This window comes from Neovison vison, chromosome 6 (genome assembly GCF_020171115.1).
Source record: "Neovison vison isolate M4711 chromosome 6, ASM_NN_V1, whole genome shotgun sequence".
In the NCBI taxonomy this organism is placed as follows: Eukaryota; Metazoa; Chordata; class Mammalia; order Carnivora; family Mustelidae; genus Neogale; species Neogale vison.
In genome coordinates, this window is record NC_058096.1 from 129,841,661 (window position 1) to 129,854,287 (window position 12,627).

A 12,627-nucleotide genomic window follows, 5' to 3' on the forward strand; every position below is an offset into this window, starting at 1 on the left:
CACCACTCAGACTCACTTCAGACAGATTTATTGCTTCAATTCTATATAGGTGACTCAACTCTTGAGTAAATTAAAGAATAGGGAGGGAAGACGAGCTTGTTTGGTACATTTTTTTAAAAAAGGTATAAGTTAATAGATATTTAATTTAGAAGCATAACTCTAGTATAAAGATCAGTTTTCTCCCCTCAAAAAATCTGAGGACATATATTGAAGTTTTCTAAGCAGACACAATAATTTTTATTCATTATAATTTCTGTTCACTTTAATTTTGTATCAGTTACAGCACATAATTATATAAAACAACTGAAGTTAACAGAGGCCCACATGCAGACAAGTGAGATATGTCCCCACCGTATTTGCAGGCACTGAGCATTTCTGTGGTTACCCACTTTGATCAATTTTTAATGTACATGGAATGTACAGGCGTCCTGAAGTTCTGTGAAGCAAAACATAAAAGACAGACTTTCAGGTACATCCTGTGCTTACTAAACACGTTTCTTTTCCTGTTTTCTAAAAGTAAATGCTAGGTAATGATTTTTTTTTAAGACTTTATTTATTTATTTGGCAGAGAGAGAGATCACAAGTAGGCAGAGCAGCAGGCAGAGGGAGAGGGAGAAGCAGGCTCCTGCTGATCGGGGAGCCCGATCGATGATGGGCTCCATCCCAGGACCCTGGGATCATGACCTGAGCTGAAGCCAGCCACTTAACTGACTGAGCCACCCAGGTGCCTGATTTTTTTTAATTCTATCTCTCTCTCTCACTCTCTCTCTGCCTCTGTTTCTCCTAACTGACGTCAGTGCTATCCTTAAATATATTTTCTGTTCCTTTTACTTTCATCATCTTCAACATACGATGTAATTCAACAAAGATTCAGGCACGCTCCCAGAAATTTGATTATCCCAGCTCCAATTTTATTTCTCCAATTTAATCCTTTTCTGGCAACTATACAGTCACACATTATGCCATTTGAAAAAAAATATATATATGTGTGTGTGTATGTATATATAACTAGAAAGGGAACACTATAGTGCTAACTATAGTTACAGTTTCTATTAATATTATTTATACATTGTACTTAAAATCTTTCAAAATTGGGGGCGCCTCGGTGGCTCAGTGGGTTAAAGCCCCTGCCTTCAGCTCAGGTCATGATCCCAGGGTCCTGGGATCGAGCCCCACATTGGGCTCTCTGCTCGGCAGGGAGCCTGCCTCCCCCTCTCTTTCTGCCTGCCTCTCTGTCTGCTTGTGATCTCTGTCTGTGAAATAAATAAATAAAATCTTTAAAAAAAATCTTTCAAAATTGATTCTCTATGAGTGATACATAGGGGTCATTTCCCAACACTCTCCCTACAATGAAGGGCTCACACATGTGTACCTTTTCATTTTGTTAGGAAAAAAATGGAAATGCACAAGTAAACAAGTTCAGTTTCTAAACGATCTCAATTGTGCTCTCTGTCTCCTTTAAACAATTTGGTCTTTTTTCAGGTATTCCCTTATACTGTTGTCTAATTGACAGTGTAGGCCTGCATCCTCCTGCAGGGCCAGGAGCAAGCCTTCTCCTTCTTTGTTCTCCTATCAGTACTGGCTCAAGGCTTGGCACACAATGGTCCTTAAACATATTCACCTGCCCCCTCACCGTGGCATTGTTCCTTGGTGTTTTATTCTACTCACCAGAGTGTAAGCATTGTCCCATGTTAGCAATTGTCATAAGATACTCTGGTCCTAAGTATTTTCGATAGGCTGCTTTGTCCTGAAGGTTAGCTAAACATGCCGTGTCATCGCTGAAGAGCAGGTCCTTAGTTGACGACTGAAACATCTGGAACATCCTGTATTCAAACCCATCTCTTCCAAAGAGTTCCTGCATCAGACAGATAGAGAGTGAGCAGGAGCACCAAGGAGCACAAGGTTGTGTATTCTGCCTCAGAAGATCCAAGTCTGCTGCACTGCTCAGCTCCCACCCCTGGGAGACCTGGGACACAGTAACAGTCTCAGAGGCAACATGAATCGCAAAAAGCATGGTCTCTGGGTTCAAATCGTGGCCCTAGCTTTTCCTTGTCACCTGACTTTAAGAAACTTCTTTACTGAGCTCAGTGAACCTCAGTTTACTCATTTGTAAATGGAGATAATGTATGTAAAGTAACTGCTTAATAAAAGAAGCTTCCATATACACTATGGAGTATTATGCCTCTATCAGAAAGGATGAATACCCAACTTTTGTAGCAACATGGACGGGACTGGAAGAGATTATGCTGAGTGAAATAAGTCAAGCAGAGAGAGTCAATTATCATATGGTTTCACTTATTTGTGGAGCATAACAAATATCATGGAGGACATGGGGAGACTGAAAGGAGAAGGGAGCTGAGGGAAATTGGAAGGGGAGGTGAACCACGAGAGACTATGGACCCTGAAAAACAACCTGAGGGTTTTGAAGGGGCGGGGGGGGTGGGAGGTTGGGGGACCCAGGTGGTGGGTATTGGGGAGGGCACGTATTGCACGGAGCACTGGGTGTGGTGCAAAAACAATGAATACTGTTACGCTGAAAAGAAATTTTTTAAAAATGTAATAAAAAAAGAAGAAGCAGCAGCTTTGAGTTTTGTGGTCACAGTATCACAATTCTGCCTATCATGCTGGATATTTTCAACTTCCTGGGTCGTGCTTCCTGTCTTCCACTGCCCAAAGCCCTTGCCGTCTGGCCTCTTCTATACTCTAGATCTGTCCTAGGCACCTGACCGTTTCCATCTTTTCTTCCCCTCCTCTCTTTTTCTTTGTTCAGCCCCGGACAGCCAAGGGGCAAGTTGTGTTTTGGGAGACACATGCCTTCAAGTGTCCCTAATGAGGAGCCTTTTGTTTTGCCAGTTCTCCCTGGGTTGTAGTCCTCTAACTGGGACGTGTGGGCAGCATATGCTAACACATGGATTACTCATACAGGGGTCTTCCAGGAATGGGGTATACGAAGCTGAAAGGCAGATGAGGCTTTGGGTTTTCTTAAGATCATTTGAATTAGGCATCCTGCTACTTCATAACCCCTGTTGGCTGCCTGTAGAAGTCATGAGTTGTCTGAATGTTGGCTCTTGAACTTTCAGGAAGCCTAAAACAATGCTCAGCCTGCCCAGGTTCAGTAATGCCTTGGGACCTACAGTAAGTCAGGTAGAGTAGCCTCCTTTCCTCACCCCTGTGGGAAGGGCACTAAGCCACCTCCCTTATTTCTATGACAGAAGACGCAAGAGACAACTCTCATGGAGAGACTGAACAAGTCCAAGAGGTACCAGGAGTCTGTTCAGAGAGGAAAGTTAGTCTCAGGAAGACCCTTCAGATATTCATGTGTCCAAGGCTCTTTCAGTCCACTTTGATATCCTAGACAGCCCCAGAGCACAAAGTGAACAGAGCCACCAGCTAGCTTTCTGATTTCAGAGGCAGAGCTGTGAGAATCTGTTCCACTGCCCAGGGAGAAACGATATGAGACTGGGCTGGGTATGCCTGTCAGCTCTGGAGGAGATCTGAGCATTCTATTTGGGGGATATGTGGAAGGACCTTCTGTGTGCCCAAACCTGTTGATTGAAGAGTATCCTGCGGACAAAATCTGCCTTATCTTTCCTTGAGACCACAGCATGATTTGGGACTATGGCCAGGTGGCACCTTCGAGCTTCAGTCACAGGCTTCCTGGTACCATCGAGGCACAGCAGCTCAAAGTCTTCCTGTTTCAGCTCTTTAGCCCAGGTTTCAGGGTTCTTTCCTGGGGAGAAGAAAGGCCTGTCAGCCACAGCTGACAGCTCTGGTCACAGTGCCCTCCTTGGGGGGATGTGACCAACTACCAATGTCTGGGAGAATTACAGAGACACAGAAAAATGAAATAAAAAACTTTAAAAATAAAACAGAAGAAAGAGAAAAATTCATGGTTATAAATTCATAGCCTTTCCAGTTAGTGCGTTTTCAGTCCTGTTAAAGGCAAACATTTCTTTAACAGGCCTGAAAAAGCAACAGCCAGAAAGATTGATAAGTTGAACTACATTAAACATTAAAATGTCTGTTCATCAGACACCATTAAGAAAATGCAAAGGTAAGCCTTTCAGAGAGAAACAAGATATTGTCAATACATATAGCAGACAAAAAAGTATCCAGAATATATAAGGAATGCCTATAAATGAAGAGAGTCAGCCATTCTTTAATAAACTTCCCCAGTTGTCTGACTGGGAGTGACTTTCCAGGAGAGACTCAGATTTTTTCCAAGGGAGGAAATGACAGCATAGGCACATACCATCAGTGTTCTGGAAGACTGTGCTCTCCTTCACAAAGGCCACGTCTCCCTTTTCAACCAGACACCTGCACAGCAAGGGTCAGGTCAGTGAGGAGCGTCAACAGGAGTGGGAGGGAGAGACGCCCAGAGAGAATCACCTAGAGGCTCATTCACCCTCCACTAGAACCACAACGAACACTGGCCACATCCACACACACAACTGTAACACTTGGGCTGTCCCTGAGAATTAGAGGGGAAATGTAATAAAAAAAAAAAGAAACCTGTTTATTTTGTTCCTATTATAGATAACCACTGTTTTGTTCCTTGTTTTAAATACTGATTGGTTTCTCCAGAGAAGATGTTTGTGTTCTCCTATGAACAGGGATATTCAAGGATGACTCTCTGCTTGCATCAAAACTCACACCAGAGATTAAAATCCATGTCTAGTCAGCCTTAATGATCACTAGTGAATGTGCATCACTAAGTATGTGTTCAGACTTAATTGCAGAAAAACTTTTCTCTGTATTTAAGGTCCATTCTTTTTTTTTTTTTAAGTATACACAGTTTGCTGTTTTTGTAGGATTTTTTTTTTAAAGATTTTATTTATTTGACAGACAGAGATCACAAGTAGGCAGAGAGGGAGGCAGAGAGAGAGGGGGAAGCAGGCTAACAGCCGAGCAGAGAGACTGATGCAGGGCTCGATCCCAGGACCCTGGGATCATGACCTGAGCCGAAGGCAGAGGCTTTAACCCACTGAGGCACCCAGGTGCCCCTAAGGTCCATTCTTTATGAGAAATGTCGAACGCATTAGCAATCAGTTCTAGGACATCCAATCAGTTGGCAACTGACATTAGTGATCAATTATCAGGAGCACCTCTCCAGTTTTCTCTCTCTCCTAACTTCAGGTCCCTCTATACTTAGCTACGGTCAATTACTCCCATTCAATTTTCCTAAACTCCCTTTGCCCTATTTCTTTCTTCTTCCTGTCCTTCATATAATCCCAGTCCTGAATACATATGACAGTCTGCCTCAGGTGTGTCTGTACTCTAGTAGGGAGGCAGACCAGAGACTCTCCTGATCATTAACTTCTCCTGGGGATTCCTGCTTTCCTCACTCTACTCTAGATCTGTGGTTCTCAACGTGTGGGCTGGGATCAGCAGCATGGGAACCAGCTGTGAACCCGTCAGAAATGCACGCTCTTGGGCCCCACGCGAGACCTATTTCTGGGTGTGGGGCCCGGCAAGCTGTGTTTTAACAAGCCCCCTAAGAGACTCTGTGCTCTAGTGGTGAGAACCACTATTTCAGATAGCCACCTCTCCACTCCATAGAGCAATTACTAAAATGTTTTCCAAATTCCCGCATGCCTCTGTCTCACCACATACCCTCTCCTCAACACTCACTCTGACATGTGCTCCTGCTTCCCGGAGAAAACACAGATATCCTCACATGGGCTTCCTTCCAGCCTCCCTCTGCCAAATCTGCCAGCCCAAGTCTCCAGTGTGCTTCTCCTGCCCTCCAGACACAAAGAAGGAGTTAAGGTCTCTCTCGGCAAAAGTGTCCCTCCAGGTGCCCTGCATCCCATCCCCGCCCACACTCTCAGGCACCTTCTGATAGTTATCCTCTTTCTCTTATGTAATTGCGGTCTTTCCCTGATCACTGGGCTCTTTTTATCAGCATTCATATACCTCTTTTCCTTTTTGAAAATCAGTAATCCCTGTTTGATCCCACACTGCCCTCCGCAATGGCTTCCCTCCCACACTCATCCAAACACCTAAAAGGAATCTTTGCCCTTGCAATCAGCACCCCTTCACACCACCCTCACTGAGGGTGAGCTTTTCAGCCTGCCAGTCAGCTTTTGGGATTGATTCACTATTGAAGCTGCTCCTACCAGATCCATGAGCCACTTTGCCACACTCATTTTATTTGCTCTCAAGTTCATCTTTTCCCCAGTTTGAAATATTATCTTCGTTATACACCAAATATAATGTGTCCATATATAAGTCTTTGAAGTCTAATCTCCACTGATTTGTCATTCTTGCACACAAACCTGTCTGTACTGATTATAGTATTAAAGTATTATACAGTATTATAATGTGATTTTTATATCAAGGAAAACAAAATTCCCCTTGTATAATTTAATTTAAAAATTCTTGACTCTTGTTTGGATTACCAAACATTAATACTTTGAGAACTGACTCCTTTCCCCCATCCCCCCCATCAGTGGAGGCAGCTAAAACTTTACAATGGAACTTCACTGCATGAGTTGTGTGAACATGAAGCTTTCAATGGGCTGACAATCCCATTTCCTGGGAATTGGGATGAATACATTACGGTCTGTGTTTGACTGCTTCTTTATAACTGAGAAGCTGTAATAATGCTAGTCATAGACATTTCCTTCCATGTAGGCTGAGAAACAGAAAACCATCCTGCGGGGAAAGAAAATGAGGCATCTCTCTTCTTTAGAGAGAAAGAAAGAAAAGAGAGGGAGGAGGAGGAGAAGGAGAAAAAGAAGAAAAGGAGAAGGAGGAGGAGAAAGTGGGGAGGGGAGGAGGAAGAAGGGGGGAGGAGGAGTGGGTTTCCTTATGCTAAGCATTCATTCATTGTTTATCTGAAGTTCTAATTTAACTGGATGTCCTAAATTTTGTTTGGCAACTCTCGCCTTAAACTTGGCTCACGCCCAAGGCTCAAGTCTCTTGCCTTCTAAAGAGGAAGCTCTTTGGGTTTTTTCACTTTCAAAAAAGGAGATTTTATTTATGTCATTAAAGGAAAAAAGACATTAAACAAGTACATAAAATATATAGTATTCTAGAGAGTGAAAAGTGCTAAAAAATAAAACAAGAAAGGGGGATATAGAGAAGGAGAGAAATGGGAAGTTGCTGGAGAGGGAAGTGAGATCAAGAGAGATTTTACTTACTTACTGATGTTTAAGGTGAAAAAAACAGCATCATGTGTGGATGCTGGTAGAAATGACCTAGTAGAGAAAATCCTGTGATGGTGCAGCAGCAAGAGGGGAGAAGTGCCAAGCAAAGCCCCTGGCCAGGTTGGAGGAGAGGCTGGTGCAGCCATGGGATAGGGCTGAGCTAGAAGACAGCCAGGTAGCCGGTGCAAAAGGAGGGAGGGCAGTGGGTTAGATGTGGCAGTGGGACGTTGTGGCATTTCCTTGGATTGCTTCAATTTTCTCTGGTGAAGTAGGAAACAAAGGCATGACAGATGGAGGCAGATGTGTTGGAGGATTGAGGAGAGGACAGAGGATGGACTCATCTTCTAGAAGAGTGGGTGGTGAAGGCACTAGGCACATGTGCACATTTGAGGTGGGTTCTCCTTACTGTAAAGGGAGGCCAGGCACCCCAGCAGTACAGACCCCTAGTGGTGGAATGTCAGACCTAAGCAAGGCCTGGTGCCAGCAGAGGGACAGGCACTTGAGGCTATGCACAGAGGAATGACTATTGTGGTTGGCTGTGGAATGTATGCTGGGTGTGGAGGGGATAAGAACATGAAACAGGGAGAGAACAGGAAAGAGTTGGCAGGGCGGGTGGGGCACAAGTCAGTAGGAATGAAGAGCTGTTGGAGCCAGGAAACCCACAGGAGTAGAAATACAGGTAGGAGGTTGTGGGGAGAACTAGCCATCTGAAGCTAAGATTGTTCTGTGGGTGTTGAACTTCATTTGAGGAAGAGGGTGAGTTTTGTTTCAAGACAAAGCTCTGACAATTCTAAGTCCTCTCTGATATTATTATATTAGCACCAGTAAGACCATCAACCCTAATGCCATGTAAAAAACAAAAATCAAAAACCAACCCTACTTTAGCCTAGGTTTCGTGTTCAGTGTACATTGATGTTGTGGAATCTGAAATATGTCATTATGTATGGCTTATGAAAGAGACAGAACTTTGGAGATGGCAGGACAAAGTCGTCCGGCAGTGTGACAAATAAAGGGGTCCATCCTAGAAGTTCACGTGTTCTCCAGTTGCCACGCAACCCCAATTCACACAGCATGCCTCCTGCCTCAAAGGGTCCCCCGCTGCTCAGCATACTTAGAATTAACTCTACCTCCTTGGTCAGGTCGATAGGGCACTAAGACATATCCAGTGCCTCAGCTCCAACCTGTGCATACCCATGGCCCTCCCCCCCACGCCATGACTCCCCTTTGGGGCCTTCTGTTCTGGCCTTAGACACAGCATGATTTGCCCTGCTTCATGCCTTTGTCCTGGCTGTTCCTTCTTCCTTGATACCCTTCCTTCAGCCTTTCTCAGGCCTGATTCCCTCCCAATATTTAATTCTCAGCTCACACAATCCTGCTTTTCGAGACCTTCCCTGACCACCATTTCCAAAACTGTCCCCTACCCAAGTCACTACCACACCACCCCACCTTGGTTTCTTTGTAGCAGTTAGCACAGTCAGGAAGTGAGTGGCCCTTGTTTATGTTCATTGTCCTACCCTCTTGAGATGCGGGGGGCAAGGGAGCTACTTGTGTCTTGCTGCTATGACCCCTCTACCTAGACCAGTGCCTGCCACATTAATAGTTGCTCAATAAAGCTTTCTGAAGGGCTGAAGGTGCCCAGGAATATCTATTTTTAAATGTACTCATCAGCCAGGTGTAAGAAGCATAGGTCGAGTGCCCATCCTCTGATTTTAAACTGGGGCTCTGAAAGATTCTATGACCTGTCCACAATCGCAAAGAAAAAAGTGGACCCAGGGTTGTGAACCTGCACCCCTCATTCTTGCTTCTCCTCAGGGACCCTAAGTCAGCTGGATCTGCAGAAAAGCACTCCAGAAAGGAGCTGGGCTTGACTCCTTGGGGTCAGTGGGAATTTGGGGTTCTATTTTCTAATTCTGGTTCTTCCTAAATGCAGCAGCCAGATCCTGGGGTGATGGAAAAGATGAAAGGACAAGAGGTTCACTGGGTTGGTGCCCAAGAGAAAGGTGGTGCACAGACACTACTTGCCTGAGTGCCCCGCTGAAGCCATAGTATCTCTCGTGGTGGTTGGGAGCACAGGTGTGGCCTGGGCTGCTGCCACCACTGCACAGAGCACAGAGCTTGGAATCCGGGTCAGACCCAGGGGCACAGCTTTGACTGAAGAATTCATCTATGCAGGAAAACACAGTAGGTCAGCTCTTCTCACCAATGTTAGCAAGAAAGCCTCCGATTTTGTCCCTAGAATTCCTTGAATGATGTAGAGACACAGTTAGGTATTTGGTACCGTATTATTACAAATAAGAACATTACAGAATTTTTAAAAAGTTGCAACTAGAGCAAAGTAAATGGGGACTGGCTGAAGTTGGGACAAGGGTCTGTGGAACAGAAGTGGCACAGGGCAGAGGTTTGGAAGAACACACACAGATGTAATCCTAACAGAGAACAAAACTGAAAGCCCACCCAGTCGAACCTCTCCCACATTTTTCCTGACCTCTGCCACCCTTGCCCTCCCTTATAAGATAATCATCTTGACTCCAAATCCAGGAAGGAGCCAAGAGACCCAGATGCCAAGCCCCATATTGGGCCCCAGGGCACTATGGTGAGGACATCATATAGGTCCCATGCTCCTGGAACCCAAGCCCATGAACAATAGTCATAACTCAAGTAGCCACACTAGTGAATTTGTACCCCCATCCCCAGCTTGCAATGGGAAAGAATATGTTCTATACAGCTTCACATAAAGGAATCTTGTACAGACCTGGGAATAGGGGAGAGACTTCAAGTTGAGAGAGGAAGAATGAATAGCAATTACTCAAGTGAAGGGTGAAAGGACAAGCATTTCCCAGACAGGGAGCAGCATCTGTGAAGGCCCAGGGCAGGGGTGGGGGTGGGGGCAAAGATCACAGAAAGGTTAGTAAGAGGCCATTGGGCTAGACCACCCAGTGCAAGAGTGAGTGGAGAGGAGGCAAGGTCCAGACCCACTTTTACACCTTTGTGTAAATTTTGTTCTTTTTCCTTAGAGAAATGAGGATCTTCTGAAGGGCTGCAGCAATGCTGGGACAGGAGTGGTGGGCCAGATATAGCCAGATGTGTGCTTCGCAAGGACTGGTCTGCCAGTGGGATGAATGGAATCCAGGGCAGATGCGGGGTGCAGGCAGCAGGTTACTGTAATAGTCCAGGGGAAGTGAGAGCAGCTTGGACTAGAGTAGCACAAGGGGAGGGAGACAGTGGAGGGGGACATCACTGGTGATGGATAGGTACATGGATGATGACAGCTTAGTTTCATGCTGGGGCAAGTGGATGGACCGTAGGGTCCTCCACTGAGCTAGACAGCTCTGGAGCAGACTTAGCGGAGCTGATACATTCTGTTTGAGCTTAATGTCTTTTGATAATGACTTTTTTTGATAATAACTAGATAATGTCAAATAGCCAGTTCAATATACACAGGTGTGGATGTCAAAGAGAGATCTGTGCTAGGGATAAAGACACAACAGTTATCAACATATAGATTTAGTATTAATAATAGTGATAACAGCAAACATTTATCTAGAGCTGGCCATGTGCCTAGTTTTTAATGTTTAACAGGATTTTTTTTTAAAGATTCTATTTATTTATTTGAGAGAGAGAGCACAAGACAGGGGAGGGGCACAGGGAGAAGCAGACTCCCTGCTGAGCAGGGACCCTGATCCAGTATTCCATCTTGGGACTCCAGGATCATGACTTGAGCTGAAGACAGTCCTTTAACCAACAGAACCACCCAGATGCCCATATTATTTGTTTAGATGGCAAATGAGGCTGTAGGCATGGATGTGATTACCTGAGGATTGGGTTTAGAGTGGGGGAAGAAAGCTGCTTTAAGCAATTGAAACATTTATTAACCAGGTTGGGAAAGGGGACTTTGTAGGGGTAGGAGAAAAATCAAGCCAGCATTTTCACAGAAGTCAGAAGATAGTATTTTAAGGTGATCTGAAGAGAGAGAAGTCATAGAGGAATGGACTGGAGCAAGACCTTCCAACTGAGCAACATGGAGGTGGTCACCAGTAGCCTTGACCAGAGTCCTTCCTATGGAATGATGCAGAGAAGCCAGAGGACAGGGAGTGGAGGAGTGAGTGGGAGATGAGCGGCTCAGACCATGCTGCTAAGAAGTCTGGCAGCAAGGAGGAGGAGAAACAAATCAGAAACCCAGGGAGACTGCTGGGAGAAGGAAGACTTTAAAAGATGGAAAACACTGGGGATGTTTAATGTTGAAAGAAATTGTTGGCTATACCCGACAGAGAACTAATAACCAAGGGTATGAGGCTCTAGGGAGGAGAGAAGGGGAGGTGCCTACACCCAGAGTACAGGTGGAGGGAGGCTGAGCAAATACAGCCAATGAGGAGCCAACAGCTTTGGCAGTGGGATGGTGAGGGGGAAACTTTGACCGTTTCTGATGTCTGTTACAGCTGAGATGAGTCATGTGCTGAGAAAGGGTGGTAGATGGGTGTGGGCTGGAAATGTGTGGACAATGAGGACATTAGGGTAATTATTGGGAAGTGTGGGGGTGTGGAGCAGCGACACACTTTGGGTGTGACTGCGAGAGGCCTGCTGAGGCCAGTAGCTGGACCATTTCCAGTGGAATGAACTGTTCTACCCCATGACTTCTCCAGCCATGTTTAGCTGCTAAGGTGCAGAGAGTGAAGAGAACAGGTAATGGTGCTTGTGCAGAGGTGGGGTTTGTCAGATGGCTGGGAAAAGCAGGGTACCGGGAGACTTTTAGGTACTGGCAAGAATACTGCTAAAATGACAAATATGAGAATCTGAAGGAGATAAGGATGCAAGTGAAAAAGCACTCAAGGACTTACGGGTATATGGTTTTCGGTTTTTACAAAACAATCAATCTGTTTTTTATGGTTTTCCCATATAAGAGAGTGTGTTTTCCAACACACACACACACACACACACACACTCTCTCTCTCTCTCTCTCTCTCTCTTGCTATGCAACTCAGGCTTGTTCCCTGAGCCCATTGTAACACATAAAGAGTAGGGCATTTCCCTGATATCTGCCCACTGGACCAAGCCTTTCCCCTCAGAAGTAAGGAGGTGAGGAGAAGGGGGAGCACCTGCTCAAGGAGATGTGAAGCTCGCCTGTAATGCCTGCCCAGCACTTGACTCCCCTACCCATTCATGCCATCCCTTGACATTCCTTGCCATTGAACTGAACTCCTGTACAATACAGGTACAGGCCAATGGAAGGGGCTGCCGCACTGCCTCCCAGAACACACTTACCAAATTTACAGGACCCGGTTTTGTTGTATATTAAACCCATGGGGATGATCCAGCCTGCGGAAGTACCAACTGCAGGGTGGCAGGACCTCTTGCCTTGCAGAGAGTCCCAAGTGAAGTAGGGATCTGATTTCTTAACCACTGCCACGGCGTAATGACCTTGCAACAGAGATAACAAAATGCAATTTCAGTAGCTCCAGGATCTTCTGAAAATGTCTTC

The 12,627-nt window shown here is 45.3% G+C and overlaps 1 protein-coding gene across 1 annotated transcript in view; it reads right to left on the bottom strand.

The window, feature by feature from the left end:
* Positions 1-401: 401 nt before the first annotated feature.
* Positions 402-12,627, bottom strand: part of LOC122910555 (inhibitor of carbonic anhydrase-like) — a 30,927-nt gene continuing 18,701 nt past the window's right edge. The window contains exons 11-16 of the mRNA XM_044255177.1: positions 12,411-12,566; positions 9,174-9,315; positions 4,253-4,317; positions 3,546-3,730; positions 1,669-1,855; positions 402-436 (exon numbers count right to left, since the gene is read on the bottom strand). Of these exons, the coding sequence (XP_044111112.1) occupies positions 402-436; positions 1,669-1,855; positions 3,546-3,730; positions 4,253-4,317; positions 9,174-9,315; positions 12,411-12,566 (770 nt within the window). The remainder of the gene's footprint in view (positions 437-1,668; positions 1,856-3,545; positions 3,731-4,252; positions 4,318-9,173; positions 9,316-12,410; positions 12,567-12,627) is intronic.